Here is a 21,085-nt window from a genome sequence, read left to right as displayed (position 1 = left end):
CCTGAGGCTAATTCATTTCATTTTAGGTGTGAAAGGGATTTTACATTTGCCAGAAAGAGTACTTTTTATATTAAAAACAAAACAAGCACACCCAGTCCAGAGAAGAAAAAGTAATGCATAAAATAACGCATTAGCCTACTTTTCATAAAATGTAACTAATTAGTTTTAAGAAATAATGGATTATTGTAATGCATTACTTTTAAAAGTTACTTTCTTCAACACTGATGACAACCAAGGACAACAGAATTGAAACACAAAGTAGGAAAAGGCAAATAAAACAATGAAAAAGACCATCGAAAGAAAAGTCTCTGGATCAGACACACAGAAATTATATTTGAACCAGAATTACAAACGGGGTTGCTCTATGAGTGTGACATGCTAAAGCCTGGAGGCAGAGGCTTGAACACTGCAAAGACCTTTGCTAGAGCAGGGGTGATTTAAAAAATTGGCACTAAAAAAAATTATACTGTAAAAGCTACTTACACATCATAAGAGCAGAGCATTATTAAGAGCAGATTCTCCTGATTAAAAAATGTTTTTTCTCATGAATTTATAACACATAAAACTGCACAGGCACTAATTTTTTAATCCCAGATTAAAAAAAATAAATTAAAAAAAAGTCAAAATTTACTATAATCCGTCATGAAAGCAGATAGGTGCGGTGCAAAGAAAAACTGCTCTATGCTTCACGTTGAGTTTTTATTCATAAATTCACGAAACATGCATAGATTGAAAGACTTGAAAACCCGCATGTCATTATTTTCAGAAAATTCTCCTGATTAATATGAAGCCCAGAGTTATCCTCTGTTATCTATCCTTCTACAAGAACCAAAGATATTCGTCATTGAATTAGAACACATAAAACTCCAAATGCACACGTTGCAATATTCATGTTTTTTACGCTTATAATTTCATGAAACATTCTCTGATCGTGGAAAATGGCATATTATTTACAGCAAATTCTCATGATTGAAATTAGTCCAAAATCAAAACAATCCATTGCTTCTTAGCGTGTAAACAATAACTAAACCCATGAATTAGTTGGAGAGCTCTATTGAACACTTAGCAAGCAGAATGTAAAATCTAGAAAGTTTTTGTCCATTATATAACCTCAAAATATCTGCCTTAACACAAAATAGGCGTCATTTGAAAGCTTGGAGTCTGACCTTTGATTTTATATATATATATATATATATATATATATATAGATAGATAGATATAGCATGTTTAGGTGTGACCTTCTACATATACTCAGTAAGTTGCTGCATGGATCCATTACAACCAAAGTAAAAATTTTAAGTTACAGAAAGCCATTACAAACTAAAAAACCAAACAAAATTCAAACAAGACATTCATGCGTAATCAAATATTACTGGGAAGCAAAGTTTATTTTCCAAGAGAAAATTACTTAAAACTTAACATACTAAAAAGGACAAATACAGTCAATACAAAAGTGGAGATCAAACTTTTACCAATTAACAAAATCAGTTAAACTGCAGGTCTTCGTCATTACATAACCTCTATTGTGAAGTTTTACATTATGAAGCTTTAAAGCTAATTATGCAGAGTTAAAAATATTAGAAAAGTCAGACTAATCTAGTTTCAATGTATTAATCAAAATCACATGATTGCCAAAAAGCACAAAACAAAAATACATTTTGACCCAAGCAACCACAAAAAAAAAGCACAAATCATAATGAACTATATTCAAATCTAGCAAGAGACTGTGATGTATAAGCACTAAAAACAAAAAAGCCAAGCTGATCGTTGAAAACTACAAAACAGACAAATATTTCTAGGTATGTGAGTAATGTCTCATTCATTGGGATTGGGGTTGGCATCAGGATACTGGGAGAGGTCAAAGGTCAGGACTTTACTGATGACGCAGTCTCCTTGCTGTCGGGGAAGGGCAGACAATCAGTGACATGCATAGTAAGTCAAGTCACTTTTATTCATACAGGACTTTAACAATACATATGGTTTCATAAACAGCTTTACAGAATTCCATACTGCTCATGTTTATAACTTCTTCATATACCTTTTAGTTCACATTAAGCAGCCTTGAAGTGGGTGATAGTTAGGTTTGGATATTGAAATCCGGTTCCATTTTAGAACTAGGATTCTAAGAACGCCTCAAGGTTACGTATGCAACCCTGGTCCCCCAAGGGCACAATCTCTGATCATCAAAATTACATATGATTTTTTTTTTTTTTTGTGAAAATGTTCTTACCCTAAAATAGCTTGAATGTAACTCTACACCGTTGGCTCATTTGCTAATACTGTAAAGCTGCTTTGACAATATGTATTGTATAAAATACAATGCAAAGTTGAATTTATGTAAAATAGTTGTCATCTGAAGTTAGCCATTATGTTGTCAATTTGAGTATTATGAAATCTGTATGTAGTTTCTCAATTGCAACTTTGCGTAGTCACAAATATATTTAATCTAGAATTATTAAGTGATGTGTATCACTGTTTCATTGAGATGTTGATTTAAAGTAATATATATATATATATATATATATATATATATATATATAGCACAGTAATTAACACATGATGTAAGTGAGAATCTTACCTCTGGATAGACTCCGATCAGGGAGTCTGCTTTTGTGTAAAACTCCTCTTTGAGGGAGATCACTACAGCCTGAAAGTTCTGCACTGACTGATCCTTGATGTAGTTTGCAACCTTACACAACACAGATAAGGATTAGTGAAAGATGACAGTTTAGAAATTTCTGGGTTATAAGATACAATATTACAGTATCTATAACAACTGTATAGCATTTTAATCATATGTTTTTGTCTACTTATCTGGTTTAATATAAAAATTAGGGTCATCCATGAATTCCTATCAGCCATATTTCAATCTACACTGCACCATAAAGGTTTAATATGTAAATGTCAAATTAAAATGTATATAAATATTTCCATTTCCCCAAAAATTATTTTTAGGAAATGGAAATATGCAGATACATTTTAATTTACGACATTTACAGAGTATACAAACGTTATGTATATAAAAATTAAAAAGAAAAAAAGAAAGTAAAGAAAAAGAAAATGAGATTACAACTCCGTACACACAACTGACATACTATTTATTACGACTGCTGCATTTCCCATTACTGTATCTTTTTCAATATTAATGCCAACATAATCACTTAAAAAGTAAAATTAAGACAACTGCAATTTGAAAAATGTCTGACAATAACTTGTCCAAAGACAACTTGATTTTACAAACCTGAATAACCATCTCATTATTAAAAAGGTAATTTTAAGGGTATTAAAAATTCAACTGAAAAGAATGCTCAGTTCAAATGTTTACAACTTACAACTGCAAACGATTAGAAATTTTCAAGAAATAAGACAAAGGTTCACCCAAATCAATGCAATTGAATTATCAGGTACTACTTGGACTGATTTGAGTAATGTAAAAAAAACACTCATAAATAAAATGTAAAAAAAAAAAAAAAAAAGAAATCTCAAATAAGTGAAAGCATAATGAAGTGCACATTTAGAAAGCACATAAAACAAATATCTACCACATTACACTCATGGTCCCGGTTCCACCTGGATATAGTGTGAAGCACAGCGTAATTGCCTGTAAAACTGTATTTTATGCCACATCTGCATACCATATAATTTAACAATAGTAATTACAACAGAAAGGTATTCATTGATATTATTTATAATTAGAATTTCTGTACTGATTTATTGTAATATTGTAGCTATTGTAATTATTCATAATTCTATAAAAATTATTCACATGGATTAAAAGTGGACTAAAAGTCTATTTTGGTTGCACCAGGTCAATGTGAACCCAATAAACTTTTGTTTGTTTTTAGCTCAATTGGTCACTGAAAGAGGCCAGAGTTTGCTCTTTTAACCCTTAAAGACCTAGAACATTTTTGGGGTGCCTGACACACCTGCACTTTTCTTTGTTTTTTTTTAACAGTCAGAATCAACAGTGTCATATATCATTATAAACAGGAGAACTTGAAATTTAAGTCTAACTAATTTAAAGTCCCAACTGTCCTTTTTTTTCTCTAATGAATGAATGAAATTACAGGATTTTAAGAAAAACGCAATTGGGTGTTTTTTTTTTTACTGTGTACACAAACAAACTCCTAAAGTTTGGATATCGGATCTTGTTGTATCTGGGTGTTTTACACTTCCAAATAAAATGTTGTTTACATATAACATTCCCCAAGCAAGTTATAGCCATTTATTACAATATCGTTATTGGCGCTTTTAAGTGAAAAACAGGCCTATTTCATTTACTGACAATAGAGATGTGTCCAAAAATGTTTAGGGAGTAAAGAAAATGTATATTATAATAATAATATATTATATATATATATATTTTTTTAAGATAAATATATTTTCAATCGGAGTATGAACATTAAACAAACCATGCAGCAAGTAGTAAAAACCATTGCACAAATTGTCTTCTACAACAACACGATGCAAATAATTCACAAACTACACACAAAAGCCAGAGTGAGAAATATTCAGAGTGCAACAGAAATCTTTATGAACTATATAAGAATTATTTACTTAATATACATAATACACATAATATAAATATAGATCCGCTTTCTGTAATCTGCGTCAGAATAGATTTTACTGGGGCATTGCCTAGTGACGTGAAGTCTAGTTCCAGTTCTTTATCAGATATGTGCCACTGTTTCTTCCTTGTTTTGTCAAAGTACTCTGTCGTGTTTTTCTGTGCTTTTTCAGAGTTTTCTCATGCGTTTGTGTTATTTTGTGTTTGTTTTCATGCACACATGACAGACTTTACTTTGCGTTCATTCATATTTACAAATAAATATGTTTATCAAAAGACCAAAACCTATGTTTATTGGTTGAATATGGGACCGTTTGAACCAATCTGGGCAAGGGGGTGGGACTAAGCGTCAACAATCATTTCTGTTTGGCGCAGAGGAGTGAAATGCATTGGTTTCTTCTGATGAATCAATGTTGTCAAAATATGATGTAATCACGTAAGAGCCTTAGAAATAGGAAATAGGATAGGAAATTTCCGAAACTCGGAGAATCTCCACTTTACAGCACTTTTTAAAGCATTCAGATAGGATTAGCGGTTCAAAAGTTATTAAACATTTAAGCACAACAGTTATTTTTAGCCGCGGGTGTCTGTCTCGGTCTTTGAGGGTTAAAGGGCTGCTGCACAATTTTTTTAATCAAATGTAATTCTTAAGACATTAACAAATTCTAACGAAAAAACTAAATCCTGCAAATCTGAGTATGATTTACAATTTTTATTTTTAGGTAAATTTTTAGGATTTTGACGTGCCATAGCAGGAATAAAATATCTTAAATACTCATTATATTGCAATTGCAATATATGACAAATATACACCTCAGTTTCTTGTATAAACCCTGGTGTGAAACAAACCTTGCCAATGTTGGTATTGTCCAGGGCTGCGTCAATCTCGTCCAGCACAAAGAAGGGAGCAGGCTTATAGCTGCAGAGGTAAAGACATTGTGTCAGGTACTGGTGAAAGATGTGGTTTCACATGAAGGTAAATGTGTGTTGTACATACCTGTGAATGGCAAACAGTAATGCTAGAGCTGCCACAGTCTTTTCTCCTCCAGACAGGTTGTCCATGGGCCTGAAACGTTTACCTGGGGCCACACAGTTATAGTTGATACCATCCAGATATGGCTCCTCTGGATTCTCAGGCCCTAGAAACGCCTGGCAAAAAATACACACACATATGAACACCACCAGTGATAAAAATTACCTGTCTTAGTGTAAATTAAATGATTAGGTTAGCAATGTCTAACTTGATAAAGTTTGATAACCACAAGCAGAGGTTTACTTTTAGCAGACATCCTAATACTACTGCGAGCGATGTTTAGAGGAATATGTAAATATGTGCTGCTCACATTCCTAATGATAATAATAAATAAATAACTTTAACAGCCGCTGACAAAACAGAAGTTCAGAAAGTATCTGATCAAAGCAATCTCTGCAATCAGGCAACACTCTACGGACACCTTGGCAATTGAATCGCCACTGGCTAGTCAATATTTTGGTTTACTCACCAGACAGATATATATACACACACACATACTTTATAATACTGTATATGTTTTTAAATTGGCACATCTTTTTAAATACCTGAAAGTACACTCTTAACATCAGTCAGTCAAGCATTATTATATGATATCTGGATAATCAAGTACTATTTAATGATAGAACTTTAGTAATTATAATGAACTTGGTAACCATTTATGAATGCATAGATATTTCAACTGAATTTAGGACTGGTGGTGGGTAATTTGTTTTTACATTCAGTGTTTCTGTATTAAAAAAAAAAAAGGGGAAAAACCAAACAATACTGATAATAATAATAATCTGATTCCTACTAATAAGAACAGTAAAAAATGAGTGTCACGTCACATTTCTGTATATACTTTGCCTTTGCCGAGATAATCTATCCACCTCAAAGGTGTGGCATATCAAGATTCTGATTTAGACAGCATGATTATTGCACAGGTGTGCCTTAGGCTGGCCACCAATGACAGAGTGCTTGTGCTTATCAATGCACTAAAGCGATGTTTTTCCCCAAAGCAAATAACTTGCAAATAATTTACAGGTAAAAATATAACTCCAAAAGGTATCACCTCAATGTCAAGGCAAGTATTTTGATTTTGCATACAGCCTGTCCTAACAGGCAAGGTGCCGACATTAGAATTGAATACTTTGTTTGCAGCTATACATAATTTAGTAGACTATATAATAACAATCATATAGTAAACAAAGGAGAAATTTAAAAGATCTTTTTTTTTTTTTGCATGTGCAAAGGCATTGGTTAAAGACTGTGTAGTGGTTAAGTGCTTGTGGAAGAAGTGTGTCCTTAGCTGCCTTTTTTAAGTTGTGATTGTTTGTTGATGTGTCATTGTTTAAGTACCTGGGCACTGCTGTTGCGGGACAGGGCTTTATATATCTCATCAATGTTGGTGGCCACAGACTCGAAGCACGCGTTGAAACGGTCAAATCTCTCCTTCTTTATCTGTTCAAATGCCTGCTTGGCTTTCTTCGCCCTCTTCCTGGCAGCTTCAAACTCTATGATGTTCAAACATACGAAAAAATAAAATAAAAAATAAAAACACGTAATTGTTAGGAATGCTGCAAACCACAGACATGCTGATCGACTCGGTCCCAATCTGCAAGCCTAAACCTTTTAAAGGGATACCAGAAAATGAAAACTGTGCCATCATTTACTCTATACTAAATCAGGTTTAACTGGAAACATACACATACTGTTTAAATCTGAAATAATTTATAGAAATCATTTCATAAGAATTTATGTTGTGGGAGGGGAGACTATATCACATCCTAGGTTGGTGATTGTGAGCAAAATCATGTAACAGGCTAACTAACAGTAGATATGCTACCAGTGTTGGCATTGATGGGATGGTAAGTTTTGCTACAAGAGATTTCAGAAGAAATCTAAAAATTCCAACGGATGCATTTTAAATTCTCCAGTGTTTATATGTTTGTTCCTTCAAGGTCAGTGAGACCGGCATTCACAATGACAAACAGAATTGCAGTCTTTTGTGCTTTGTCAAAGCAACTGCAATTTTACTTTTATTTGAATTCATTTTACAGGATAGGCTTGGAATGACTGACCGTCACTGGTCTCCTGGAATTTGTCTCTAACACTCTCTAGTTTCTCCATGGCTTTCATGTTGGGAGCACTGATCCTCTGCAGGATGCTCTGCTGCTCATTGAGTCTCTGTTGTAATGTGTTCATCTCTGCCTTGATCTCCTCATCTGACAGGGAGTCCTGCAACGCATCAGTCACATCACAATCTCAACACACCATAGCAGTCATCATAGTGTAAAAACAGTAATGTAAGCATGATAGTGTAAAGCTGCAAGCACTGATGTACTTTTAGGTCCTCTGACAAGCTGCTGTAGTCAATCTCGATAAGAGCTTCCTTGGCTAGGACAGTGCTAGATGTCTTCTGACTGCTGCTGAGGCTCTCCTCAGCCTGAGAACTGCCCTACAGCACAAACACAAGCAAGATGTTAGGTAGGCTTATGTTGTACTTACACTAGTAAAAAGGTTTAAAGGAACAACATGTACGTTTTTGCCACTAGATGGTGTGTATTTAAAACACATAAAGTAACAAAGACGTAGTGCGAGTGTGGAATCATGGAAGTTGTCGTCTTCATCCCCACAGCAGATGCAATCCGACGGGAGCAGAAATCTTGTTCATGGAAGAGCAAATGTATTAAAGATTTATTAACATCGTAGTATGAAAAAGGGTGAGGCTGAAAGTCTTGACCATCTGATCATGGGTATATCTCTCTAATAGTGCTATTGGATCTTAGTGCTGCGTTTGACACTATTGACCACAACATTCTCCAAGAAGCCACAACAGCGCCTACACTTTCTCCAACGTCAGAAAAGAGTGATTCTCCCTCCACCAAGTCTGACCACATTCTACAGGGGCACCAGCAGACAGCGAACACAGCTGCAAAGATCATCAGTGCCCCTCTACCCTCTATCCTGGACATTTTCCTTACATGATACAGACTGCTCAACAGCTTTGTCCCCCAGGCTGTGAGATTTTTTTGTTTATGTATGGGTAAACATTTATATATAGTATATTTATGATCAAAATCTGTCAGTAGGTTAGTTGTGTATAGGTTTATACTGTTTTACTTTATTGTTGTATGTCTGTATTTATGTAGCACTGTGGTCCTGTGAGGCACAACATTTCGTTCCACTGTATGTCAACACGTAGGGGAATGACAATAAAGCTCAACTTGACTTGATTCTTTTCAATAGACTAGAAAACTTTGTTGGCATTAATGGAAGTGCATCAGCATGGTTCAAATCATACTTATATGACCGCCATCCATTCGTAGCAGTGAATGAAGATGTATCATATCGATCACAAGTGCAGTATGAAGTACATCAAGGCTCAGTTCTAGGGCTGTTACTTTTCACGGTTTACATGATACACCCTTGGGAAATATCATCAGGAAACACAATGTTAGCTTTCACTGTTATGCTGATGATTCTCAGCTCTATATTCCTTCGTGACCCAGCGAAAAACACCAATTTGAAAAACTAACAGTTTGCATAGTCAATATAAAAAACTGGATGAGTAATTTCTTACTGCTAAATTCTGAAAAAAAAAAAAGTGGTTAATTATAGGACCTAAAAACTCTGCATGCAATAACCTAGAACACTTTCTAAGACTTGATTGCTGCACTGTCAATTCTTCGTCATCAGTTAGGAAACTAGGTGTGCTATTCAGCTTTCCTTAGCAATTTGATAATACCTAGAATATTAAAATCAACTGCGGGCGGCAGATCCTTTTCCTATTTGGCGCCTAAACTCTGGAATAACCTACCTAACACTGTTCGGGAGGCAGACACACTCTTGTCAGTTTAAATCTAGATTAAAGGCCCAACTGAGCCTGTTTTTTCCCAAGGTTTTTCTGCATTCTGTCACCGATGGAGTTTTGGTTCCTTGCTGCTGTCGCCTCTGGCTTGCTTAGTTGGGGACACTTAATTTCCAGCAATATCGTCGCCTTGATTACACAGATACTATTTAAACAGAACTGAGCTGATTGATGACAACTGAATTCAATGATAAACTGCCTTTTGCATTATCGACACACTGTTTTTGTATTATATATATTGTTCTGTATTGATCAAAGCGCTATATAAATAAAGGTGACTTAACTTGAAAGCAGTCGAAACAAAACGAGGCCACTGAACGAGCATGACACACTATTATTATGACACAGTCGGTGGCATCAGCTCCTTCCGGTCGTGCGCATGTGGGGTAAAACAGCGCTGTTTTGTCATACTAGATACATTTGAAAGTTCTGTTATAATGCTACTCTGTGGTTGTCATCGGTCTAATAAAACCCATAACATATTAAAATGTCTTTTGTCTTTCCGTGTTTTCTATAAAACAACGGAAATCGAGGGTGCATGGCGTCATTGGCAGGCAATGCAATGACCAGGGACGAGCCACTATTATAAATTGCTCTGAATTTAAAAATTATTTGAAACATTTGGGATAATGCAAGTACACAAGTCAGCAAAATATATATAACACTGTTCTAGTGATTTTGGGATATTTTAATAATAATAATAAAAAAAATTCTTAACATATATCTTACCATGAAAATATGGAACACTACAAGAATGAAAATTATGTAGGGGGAAAAAATATGAATCTTTTATATTTTATATTTTGTATCTTGGTTACATTTTCAAACAGTATTGAAGTTCCAATTAATTCTGGACATTTATTGACTTCTTTTCTTTTTATTCTACTCCACATAAGGCAAAAAACATAAGGTTTAAAGTTAACTTTTTAGATAAATCACACAGAGACTATCTATCTTATCTACACCACTAATTTCAAGCATACACTTCTAGATCCAAATTATTTTAATATTAGAAAAAAACAAATTGATTAAGTGTCCAAACTTCTGATTGGTAGTTCATAACTTTGAGATTTTATTTTGTCATGGGTTACTCTGGCACATACCTCTTCCTGGCTGATGTCATCCATAGTTCCTGATCGGAGGGGAAGTCTGATGTCCTGCATCTTACAAGCCTGCAGAAGATTGTGTCTGTCACTGCGTTTTTGCTCCAGCTTGGTCTCAATGGCTGTCACCTCCTTCTGCAGCTGTGTCAACTCCCTATTCAAACACAAAACATTTTCCTTACATCATCATACCAACTTTCTTGAAAACATCTATGCATGTTTGTTTCTTTTTGTTCAATGCCATTCCAGCTTTGGCTGTTTTCATGGCGAGAAATATTATGGCTGAATTATATCATGTTTTTATATATATATATATATATATATATATATATATATATATATATATATATATATATATATATATATATATATATATATATATATATATATATATATATATATATATATATATATATATATATATATATATATATATATATATATATATATATATATATATATATATATATATATATATATATATATAGAATAAAACATTGAAAGGGCTCACTTGTTGGCACCCCCCAGTTTCTTGCGGATCTCCTCCATCTCATGATTTTTATCATTAACCTCAGATTTTTTGGCCAGGTGCTGGTTTTTCAGATCCTGAAGCTGTGCCATGGTTTCATCAATGATCTTCATGTTCCTTTGCTCTTCCTGTTGGGAAATATTAAATGAATTTAGATTCAATTAGATCAAACATAATTTCCAGGTTAAAAGGAGTATCATTATGCAAGTATGTGAATGTTCTCTACCTTCTTGAGTCTCTCTATCTCATTCTCATCTTTCTTGACCGTCTGTTCCCACATGATCACCTTCTCCTGGTCTTCCTTCAGCTGGTTCTTCTCATAGTCCAGCTGGATAGCCAGACGTGTCTTCTGAGTCTCAAACTCCAAGCTACCAGAGAGTTTGAGGAAAGGATTAATCAGAAGCTACATCAACTATTTGCATCTGATGAAAGTTGTAAGTACTGTTACAGTAAATGTTAAGTACTGCCCACAAATTCGAATGGATATTAAAATAAATATATAAATAAAATAAAACATTCAGCTACATTGCAGTGAAGGGAATTTTGTTAAGAAAATATGCAAAATATATATTTTTGGATTGCAAAAAAAAAAAAAAAAAAACCTTTTCAAAGATCAAAGTTTTTTAAATATTCTCACCGTTTCTTTGCAATCTCATTCTGTCTCTTGACTTTTTCTTCTTCAAATTCACGAATGTTACGAACTCCTATCTCTTTACAGAACTCTACAAACACCTCATCCTCCACCTGGAATGAAAGACAAAGACCAACAAGACTGAAGACAGGTGATAAATTAACCAAGATAAAGTTGTTTTTACATAACTGTACTGTGTCCTACCAGGTTCATGCGGTCTTTCAGGTCTTTCATATCTCTCTCTCGTGACTGGATGATTCTCTTAATGTCATTAATGCGTGGAGCAAAGTTAGCAAGTTCACTCTCCAGCTTTGACTTTTCCTGAAATCACCCCAATAAGAAAAGGAGACAAATATCACTACTGTAGTAAGTCACTTCTGATGGTCTGTAATAAGGCAAATAAACTGTTACATGACAAAAGACTTTTTATAAAAGCAATAAGCAGCATTTTTCTGCCAGCAGTCTGGAACAACAAGCTGAAAAAGCAGTGGGTACCTGCATGTTAAGGGACAGGTGTCTTGTCTTTGTTTGCTCCAGATCACTCTGAGAGTATTTGAGTCTCATCTGCAAACCATGAGCTTGAGACTGAACCTGACGCAGCTCTGCCTCCTTTCTCTTTGCCTTCATTTGCTCCTGATATTCACAAACACTCAATCCAATCAGTCAACGGCAAATCTCCTTAACCACATTTCATTTAACATCCTTCAGACTCAGAATTACTTACTTTGAGCTCATCTGTGAGCTTTTCCTTTCTGTCTTTCAGTTTATCAACAGCTTTCTCATCCCAGCGCCGAGCTTTGGCCTTCAGATCACTGGCACCTCCGGAGATCACTCCGGACTTCTGGAATAATGTCCCATCTAGAGCCACAGTCTAAAAAACAACACATGTAATAAACTACCAAATACAAACCAAAAAAAACTTTTTTTTTTTACATTTCCTACCGAAAATGAGTAATGTCCAAACTTTTCACAAGGAGTGCAAAAAAGAGAAACGAATATTGGATGCAATGACGCACTGGAATAAAACAATAGATTCCTATGGATGCTTCCACACAGAGCGCAAATATTCACACACCAAAAATGTGCATGATTTTTTTTCGGAACCAGTCCGACGAATCTTTTCAGTTTCGCAAAGCGAAACCATGGGCCTTTCAATAAGATTTGTGCTAGGATTACATGTTGCACAAAAGGCTAAGAGAGGTGGCGCTGTTTCAAAAACCAATGTAAACAAACACCGAAGAAGAGTTGCCCGGAAAAGAGAAGAGAGTGAATGCAGAGTTCTTGTTATTGGTATTTTAGAATGGATTTATTATCACTTTCTTTATACAGAATAACATTTATATTAATTTCTACTGAATTACGGTGATCTCAAAACCTATCCAATGGCTGGATTTTTTTTTGTGACATGATTTTTTCCCCTTTGTACCTTGTGTCTGTATGGTCCTCCAAAGGCAATCCTGCGAGCATCCTCCACGTTTTCACAGACCAGGGCATTTCCACAGGCATATTGCAGGGCTTTCTTTATCTGCGGTGGCTCGTATCGAATTACATCAATCACCAACTTAGCACCGCGCAGCTCACGCAGTTTCTCATCTGTTGGCCTGACCTGTTGAGGACATTACAATACATAAGCCAACTTGCTCAAGCACAACACATTGAGTGAGATAAATATCCAGTGACATCACCTCCAGGTAGTCTAGGGGGAGGAAGGTCTCGGGTTCTCCACGCTGCTCTTTTATGTACTGGATACAGTCACGACCTGTCTTCTCAGAATCCACAATGATGGCATCCATGTTTTTGCCCAGAACTTTAGTAACAGCAATCTGAAATTTCTTTTGTGTGGGCTGGCACAGGTCAATCAGTCTCCCGTACTGGAAAATGAGATGACCATATGTGAGCATCCAGCTATATAAAGACACATATATGCAATAACACTGTGAACAATAAGTTGCTTCTCACCACTGATCCAGGATACAGCCTCTTGATACTCTCCAGAATCTCAGCCTTACGCTGTTGTCTGCTGTTTTCCTGTCTGTCGATACGAGCATCACCCAGCTGCTCCATCACCTGTATGAAGCAGTTGAGCAAATAATGTATTTTTTCCCCCACTGAATAACCTTTAATTCTTTCCCTTAAAAGCTTTGTTGCACCCGTTACAGTTACAAAGTGATTAATGCACATCTCATCAAAAATCTATTTCTTGGCATGGTTGTGGACACTCCATAGACTATCGGTTAGGTTAAGAGATTATTCAGTTTATACAATTCATTCTCTGACAGAAGGAGAAATAGAGAAGTTACCCTGCTTTATCCCTGTACATTAAGCAAAACTACTTTATTCAGAGTTACAGAAAAGGTAGGATGAATAGAACTTTTCAGAAGACAATCAGTTCCTTTGAGGGATACATTCATATATAGCTAACACAACCCACCCCCCCCCCCCCACCCCACACAATGGGGGTGGAGTCGAGGGACAGGGCAGTGTATAATAGGGCAGTGCGACTAATCGAAATCGAATCACAATTGTGATTTGAGACATTATGATTTGCTTATCGCAAAAGGCTGCGATGTGGATGCGATATTACACTGTTCCAGAGCATATAAGTGGCAGTCTTACTAACTAATAGAGTGAGCGCACCTCCATTCTCCCCAATCAGCACTGCTCTAACCAACTACGTAAACACCCACCTTAAAAACAAAAAAACAAAAAAGAAAAGCAGGAGAGAGACAGAGTGGTATTATGGCATCTACAGGGTCAGATCAATAGTTAGGCAAATTAAAACTAAAGAAAAACGTTATGTAACTTAAGCTTTGAAACGACAGACAATAATCAAAAAAGGTAATTTGCAAGAGCTGCATCACAATGCAAGAATTAACGATCAAGAGCTCCCTCATCGGTTCTGTTTTCAGTACTGGAGAATAAAAGATACATCCCATGTCACGGACAAGCCGTTAACACTTGCCGCACTCACGCAGCATGTTTTTTAATGCTCAGTTATATTCTGGCAGTATGGATAAGGCTTGATGCACGCACACATCCTGCGCCGACTCGCACCTGGCTCCGCATTTAAAACATATGTTAATTCAGTCTAACTGCTTACTTATATCACTTGGATTAAATTAAACATTCAGCACATTTTCCACTTGTTCTTAAAATCCCAATGTAACATATGTAATACTTTAATAATTGACTGAAGAAATACACAGTTCTTTATTTATAGAAAAACTAATCTTATCAGCGGAATTCAGCAATTAAGTAAATTCTGTAAAAGTAGTTATACCGTTATAGTCTTGCCTGCTGAAAAATAAAATAAACAAATATATAGAACCCCTCCCAAAAACACAATTGAAAATTGAATGGATTTCAGGGTTATAATGGGAATTGTATTGGTTTTAATGTAAACTATAATGGTGTCTATTTGATGGATTCTATTGGTGGGATGTAATATGGCAGATGGCAACCAATAGAACAACAGTAAAGGCGGGCGTACACGGTGCGAATTCGGATGGTCGGAAGATCGTATGTCCACGCACACGGCACGAGTGAGTTTATCTGAAAATCGTATGGACGAGATGATATACGACACGATTTTACAACCTGCGAATTCCAGAAGCAATCGCACGAAGTTGATAGACGCGTTCGACTTCGACTAAGCCACTCTGCTCGGCTCGTAATTCATCGCAAATGATACGAGCCGCGACCATAAGCGATTTCCACACGATTTTAAGAAATCGCTTGCAAACTCGCACCGTGTACGCCCGCCTTAATTCCTATTGGAATAATGCATAAAACATGCTTTAATGCAAACTGTACAAATTTCTTTTTTTTTCTTCCTTTTTTTCAGCAGGGTAATGATACTCATACAGTGCTGCACATTGACAATAGTGAGCTGAAGCTTGATTCAGCAAATTTAAAAAAAATCGCAAATCAAATCCCAATATCTGGAAAAAAAAAAATAATAATAATAATAATAATTCGCAATTAGATATTTTCCCCAAATCGCATAGCCCTAGTGTACAACATGCCTCACTGGAAGTGACGTCATCGGCCCGAGGCGCAGCTGCACTGATCCAGGTACTGTCATGAGCAAAGGCTTGCGAGTGGATTGTTTCCTTTTATTCACTAGCATTAAGCAACAGTAGCAAACAATAAATGAACAAAAAAAAAGAAAGAATTAATCTAAAGTTTTGACATTTATGAGTGGGCTAAAAATCTTAATTTGAAAGTGCAGCTGTGTGACTGTTTGCAGTGAGCTAACACGTTGCTCAATGACAGCGACACAAAGGAATTAGAGGACTAGAGTATAATGGACAGTTTTTATGGTTTTTATCTAAACACTTTAACAAAATGGGATTGTAAATAACACAATTTTAGTAAAAGTCAATGACTGTGAGACTTGGATAGCCTATTTTTTTATTATTATTATTGAATATATTATGTATTTGAATATATTATTATGTAGCCTATTTGTAAAACCGCCATGGGTAAAATTAGCCCATAGCAGTTCTAGTGTATAATAATATAATCATTTTTTATATAACGTCTCTTAACTTAAAAGAAAATATTAATAAATACTAATAATCCCAGGTTGATATGGCCACGCGGGTTTGTTTATACATTACGAGATATTTAAACCAAAAATATTCATTTCTTAATTTATGCCAGGAGTTATGTAAAAGAAAAAAAAGTCTAATGTTCCTGTAACAGTGTTCCTGTGGCTCAGTGGTAGAGCATTGCGTTAGCAGTGCAAAAGGTTGTGGTTCTAGGGCTAGGCAATATATCAAATGATATGATCATGCGCATCTAGTCCGTAAATCTGGTTCAATGATTACCACTAAATTGCCATCACCTGCTTTTAAATGGAGCGGCATTTAATAGACAGAGCCATAGATTTCTGACAAGCTACACAATATCTCTTTCATTATCCCAGATGAATCACCTTCGATAATGAACCCTAGTGTAAGTAACTATAAAGTTCACTTTATTCTTCTTCCAGTTCACCAGCCACTTATTACTTGTATTTCGGGAGAAACTGATGAATTCAAGTGCAGTAAATCTGACTGCATTGCAACCAAACACGCCGGCGCCCATCTCCGCTAGAATATTTTAAATTCACCACTGAAAAGGTTAAAGAGACCTCCTCCGCTTCCACCCAAACCACATTTTTGATATAGGCAGGATTTATTAAAGTACAGTTTATTTTGTCCATTGTGACAGCTTTTTTTTTTTGTTGTTGTACAAAGTATTTGATGAAAAAAAAATAATAATTCACTACTTCCATTTAAAACACCCCAGAGGCAGGCCATATGGTTTACCTTGGAGACTGTGAACTAAACCACAGTCTCAAATTGATAGGACTGCATACTTGTCAACGTGTATGATGAAGTTTAGCGCTTGCCTTTCTGTGGTGTACCTACTTTGACCTTCTGTTTCAAGCGCTTAACTTTCGGAAATCTTACCTGGTTCAGCTCCATGTTGATCTCATCTATTCTTCGTTTGGCCTGTTCCACCTCTTCTGTGAGCTCCTCCTCCATCCTCTTCTGCTCATCCAGAGACTGTCTGGAAACGGAAAGAAAAAAGGAGCAATGACCAGGGTTTCTGCATGATTTTGAAGCTAAAATGTAAGACTTTAAGACCTTTTTTAAGACCTACGCAAATAAAATGAATACCATATGAGCAGAGTATATGGCAATGTCTATAGTACCATATTAAACTTTAAAATTACTATAAAAAGCATAATTAACAGCTCAGTTTTCACAAAAACAAAGTATTTTAAAATGATGAACTTTAGATTTCAGCCTTTAAACCACTGTTAAAGGGGTCATATGATGTTGCTAAAAAGAACATTATTTTGTGTATTTGGTGCAATGAAATAGGTTTATGTGGTTTAAGATTCAAAAACCACATTATTTTCCTAAATGTACATTATTGTTTCTCCTCTATGCCCCGTCTTCTGAAACGCATCAGTTTTTACAAGGCTGGTCGCTCTGAAAAGCAAGGTGTGCTCTGATTGTCCAGGTTACCAGTGTGTTATGATTGACCGAATGTTTCAAGCCTCTGACGGAAATGTTACGCCCCTCAACATATACTGTTATGGTGTGTCCCGATCAGAACCATGACATGACAAGACAAAAACAATAAAACCCATCACAAATGAGGCAGTTGTTGCATCCCGTGGGAACATAACTAGGGCCCTATGAAATCCGTTTTATTTTTTCCCAAATTCTGTTTAATTATTTTTCAAAATTCCGTTTTGACCGTTTGAATTTTTCTGGATTCCTATTTTGACTTTTTTTAAATGGATAAATGTAATTTTATTAAATCAAAAAGCATGTGAATTAAAATCAGGAAACAAATACGTTTTCACATCAATTCATTAAAAATTTAATATAATGTGAGTCAGAAGCGCTAGAATGTTCCTTGAGTGAGGAATGGCCCGTGGCTTGAGTGAGCAGCAGCTAGCGGCTAGAGTGAGGAACAGGCGGGGGCTTGAGTGAGCAGCAGCTAGCGGCTAGAGCGAGGAACAGCCCGGGACTTGAGTGAGGAACAGGCGGGGGCTTGAGTGAGCAGCAGCTAGCGGCTAGAGCGAGGAACAGCCCGGGACTTGAGTGAGGAACAGGTGGGGGCTTGAGTGAGCAGCAGTTAGCGGCTAGAGCGAGGAACAGCCCGGGACTTGAGTGAGGAACAGGCGGGGGCTTGAGTGAGCAGCAGCTAGCGGCTAGAGCGAGGAACAGCCCGGGACTTGAGTGAGGAATGGCCCATGGCTTGAGTAAGCAGCAGCTAGTGGCTAGAGCGAGGAACAGCCTGGGGCTTGAGTGAGCAGCAGCTAGCGGCTAGAGCGAGGAACAGCCTGGGGCTTGAGCGAGGAACAGCCCGGGACTTGAGCGAGGAACAGACGGGGGCTTGAGTGAGCAGCAGCTAGCGGCTAGAGCGAGGAACAGCCCGGGACTTGAGTGAGGAAAGGCCCATGGCTTGAGTGAGGAATGGCCCATGGCTTGAGTGAGCAGCAGCTAGTGGCTAGAGCGAGGAACAGCCTGGGGCTTGAGTGAGCAGCAGCTAGCGGCTAGAGCGAGGAACAGCCCGGGACTTGAGTGAGGAATGGCCCATGGCTTGAGTGAGCAGCAGCTAGTGGCTAGAGCGAGGAACAGCCTGGGGCTTGAGTGAGCAGCAGCTAGCGGCTAGAGCGAGGAACAGCCCGGGACTTGAGTGAGGAATGGCCCATGGCTTGAGTGAGCAGCAGTTAGGGCCGTTTCATAGTCAACGCATCTGTACACATACGCATCCCCGAGGCTACGCATCGTTACGCTTCGGCCGCCATTATGCATCGGTGCGTAGCCAAATGTGTTGTCCTAGTTTTTGATAAGCGACGCGCCGTTGCACGCAATACTATGCGTTGTCGGTGGGGGTGAAGAAGAAGGTTTGAATACAATGGCAGGCGAAGAGGAAAAATTATGCGAACTTAAAGGCCCTATCTCTACGTTTCCTTTGTTGCCGCCGATGTAAAATCAGCAACAGAATACACTCCTCTTCAGTTGCCATTGTGATCTGAATATCACGCGACCCGAATCTACTAATATCACCCTGACTCTACTACCCCGTTGCGTGAGCGGTGTATTGCATACACGCATTGCCCGTGACACTTGCGTCCACTGTTTAGACTGAAAGGGAGCGCGTCGCTCGCGTTGCTTGCTCGCGTTTCTCGCGTTGACTATGTAACGGCCCTTAGCAGCTAGAGCGAGGAACAGCCCGGGACTTGAGTGAGGAATGGCCCGTGGCTTGAGTGAGTAGCAGCTAGCGGCTAGAGCGAGGAACAGCTGGGGGCTTGAGTGAGGAATGGCACGTGGCTTGAGTGAGCAGCAGTTAGCGGCTAGAGTGAGGAACAGCCCGGGACATGAGTGAGGAATGGCCTGTGGCTTGAGTGAGCAGCAGCTAGCGGCTAGAGCGAGGAACAGCCGGGGGCTTGAGTGAGGAATGGCCCGTGGCTTGAGTGAGCAGCAGTTAGCGGCTAGAGCGAGGAACAGCCCGGGACTTGAGTGAGGAATGGCCCGTGGCTTGAGTGAGCAGCAGCTAGCGGCTAGAGCGAGGAACAGCCGGGGGCTTGAGTGAGGAATGGCCCGTGGCTTGAGTGAGCAGCAGCTAGCGGCTATAACCAGGAATGGCCGGCAGATTTGACGAAGGACTGGACTACGCTTGGTCTACAATAAAAGCCAAACCAGCGATCCACATCACAGAGTTGATGCATTTCCTCAGCGACCAGCGTGGATCAGCTCTAGGCAAGACGAAGCGGATATCGTGCTCTTTCGGAAGGCCAAACAAAGTAGTTTCACTTTACTTCACTTCACTTTAGAAACACACAGCTTCTCCACGAAATGGCACCGACAGAGAGCAAGAGAGAATAAAAGGTACATCTTTCTTTGCATGAACATCTTTCTTTGCAAGAACATTATTTTGTGTATTTGGTGCAATGAAATAGGTTTATGTGGTTTAAGATTCAAAAACCACATTATTTTCCTAAATGTACATTATTGTTTCTCCTCTATGCCCCGTCTTCTGAAACGCATCAGTTTTTACAAGGCTGGTCGCTCTGAAAAGCAAGGTGTGCTCTGATTGTCCAGGTTACCAGTGTGTTATGATTGACCGAATGTTTCAAGCCTCTGACGGAAATGTTACGCCCCTCAACATATACTGTTATGGTGTGTCCCGATCAGAACCATGACATGACAAGACAAAAACAATAAAACCCATCACAAATGAGGCAGTTGTTGCATCCCGTGGGAACATAACTAGGGCCCTATGAAATCCGTTTTATTTTTTCCCAAATTCTGTTTAATTATTTTTCAAAATTCCGTTTTGACCGTTTGAATTTTTCTGGATTCCTATTTTGACTTTTTTTAAATGGATAAATGTAATTTTATTAAATCAAAAAGCATGTGAATTAAAATCAGGAAACAAATACGTTTTCACATCAATTCATTAAAAATTTAATATAATGTGAGTCAGAAGCGCTAGAATGTTCCTTGAGTGAGGAATGGCCCGTGGCTTGAGTGAGCAGCAGCTAGCGGCTAGAGTGAGGAACAGGCGGGGGCTTGAGTGAGCAGCAGCTAGCGGCTAGAGCGAGGAACAGCCCGGGACTTGAGTGAGGAACAGGCGGGGGCTTGAGTGAGCAGCAGCTAGCGGCTAGAGCGAGGAACAGCCCGGGACTTGAGTGAGGAACAGGTGGGGGCTTGAGTGAGCAGCAGTTAGCGGCTAGAGCGAGGAACAGCCCGGGACTTGAGTGAGGAACAGGCGGGGGCTTGAGTGAGCAGCAGCTAGCGGCTAGAGCGAGGAACAGCCCGGGACTTGAGTGAGGAATGGCCCATGGCTTGAGTAAGC

The 21,085-nt window shown here is 37.9% G+C and overlaps 1 protein-coding gene across 1 annotated transcript in view; it reads right to left on the bottom strand.

The window, feature by feature from the left end:
• Positions 1–1,369: 1,369 nt before the first annotated feature.
• smc1al (structural maintenance of chromosomes 1A, like) overlaps positions 1,370–21,085 on the bottom strand; it is a 65,972-nt gene continuing 46,256 nt past the window's right edge. Inside the window, exons 9-26 of the mRNA XM_059527161.1 lie at positions 17,173–17,272; positions 13,673–13,780; positions 13,399–13,584; positions 13,140–13,319; positions 12,438–12,584; positions 12,209–12,346; positions 11,918–12,034; positions 11,720–11,826; positions 11,309–11,450; positions 11,065–11,210; positions 10,554–10,707; positions 7,924–8,037; positions 7,661–7,817; positions 6,939–7,093; positions 5,565–5,716; positions 5,417–5,486; positions 2,579–2,689; positions 1,370–1,896 (exon numbers count right to left, since the gene is read on the bottom strand). Coding sequence (XP_059383144.1) covers positions 1,816–1,896; positions 2,579–2,689; positions 5,417–5,486; positions 5,565–5,716; positions 6,939–7,093; positions 7,661–7,817; positions 7,924–8,037; positions 10,554–10,707; positions 11,065–11,210; positions 11,309–11,450; positions 11,720–11,826; positions 11,918–12,034; positions 12,209–12,346; positions 12,438–12,584; positions 13,140–13,319; positions 13,399–13,584; positions 13,673–13,780; positions 17,173–17,272 — 2,365 coding nt within the window. The 3' untranslated portion in view covers positions 1,370–1,815. The remainder of the gene's footprint in view (positions 1,897–2,578; positions 2,690–5,416; positions 5,487–5,564; positions 5,717–6,938; positions 7,094–7,660; positions 7,818–7,923; positions 8,038–10,553; positions 10,708–11,064; positions 11,211–11,308; positions 11,451–11,719; positions 11,827–11,917; positions 12,035–12,208; positions 12,347–12,437; positions 12,585–13,139; positions 13,320–13,398; positions 13,585–13,672; positions 13,781–17,172; positions 17,273–21,085) is intronic.

This window comes from Carassius carassius, chromosome 37 (assembly GCF_963082965.1).
Source record: "Carassius carassius chromosome 37, fCarCar2.1, whole genome shotgun sequence".
Classification (NCBI taxonomy): domain Eukaryota; kingdom Metazoa; phylum Chordata; class Actinopteri; order Cypriniformes; family Cyprinidae; genus Carassius; species Carassius carassius.
The sequence above is the reverse complement of the archived record's forward strand: the minus strand, read 5'-3'. Positions and strand labels throughout refer to the sequence as shown.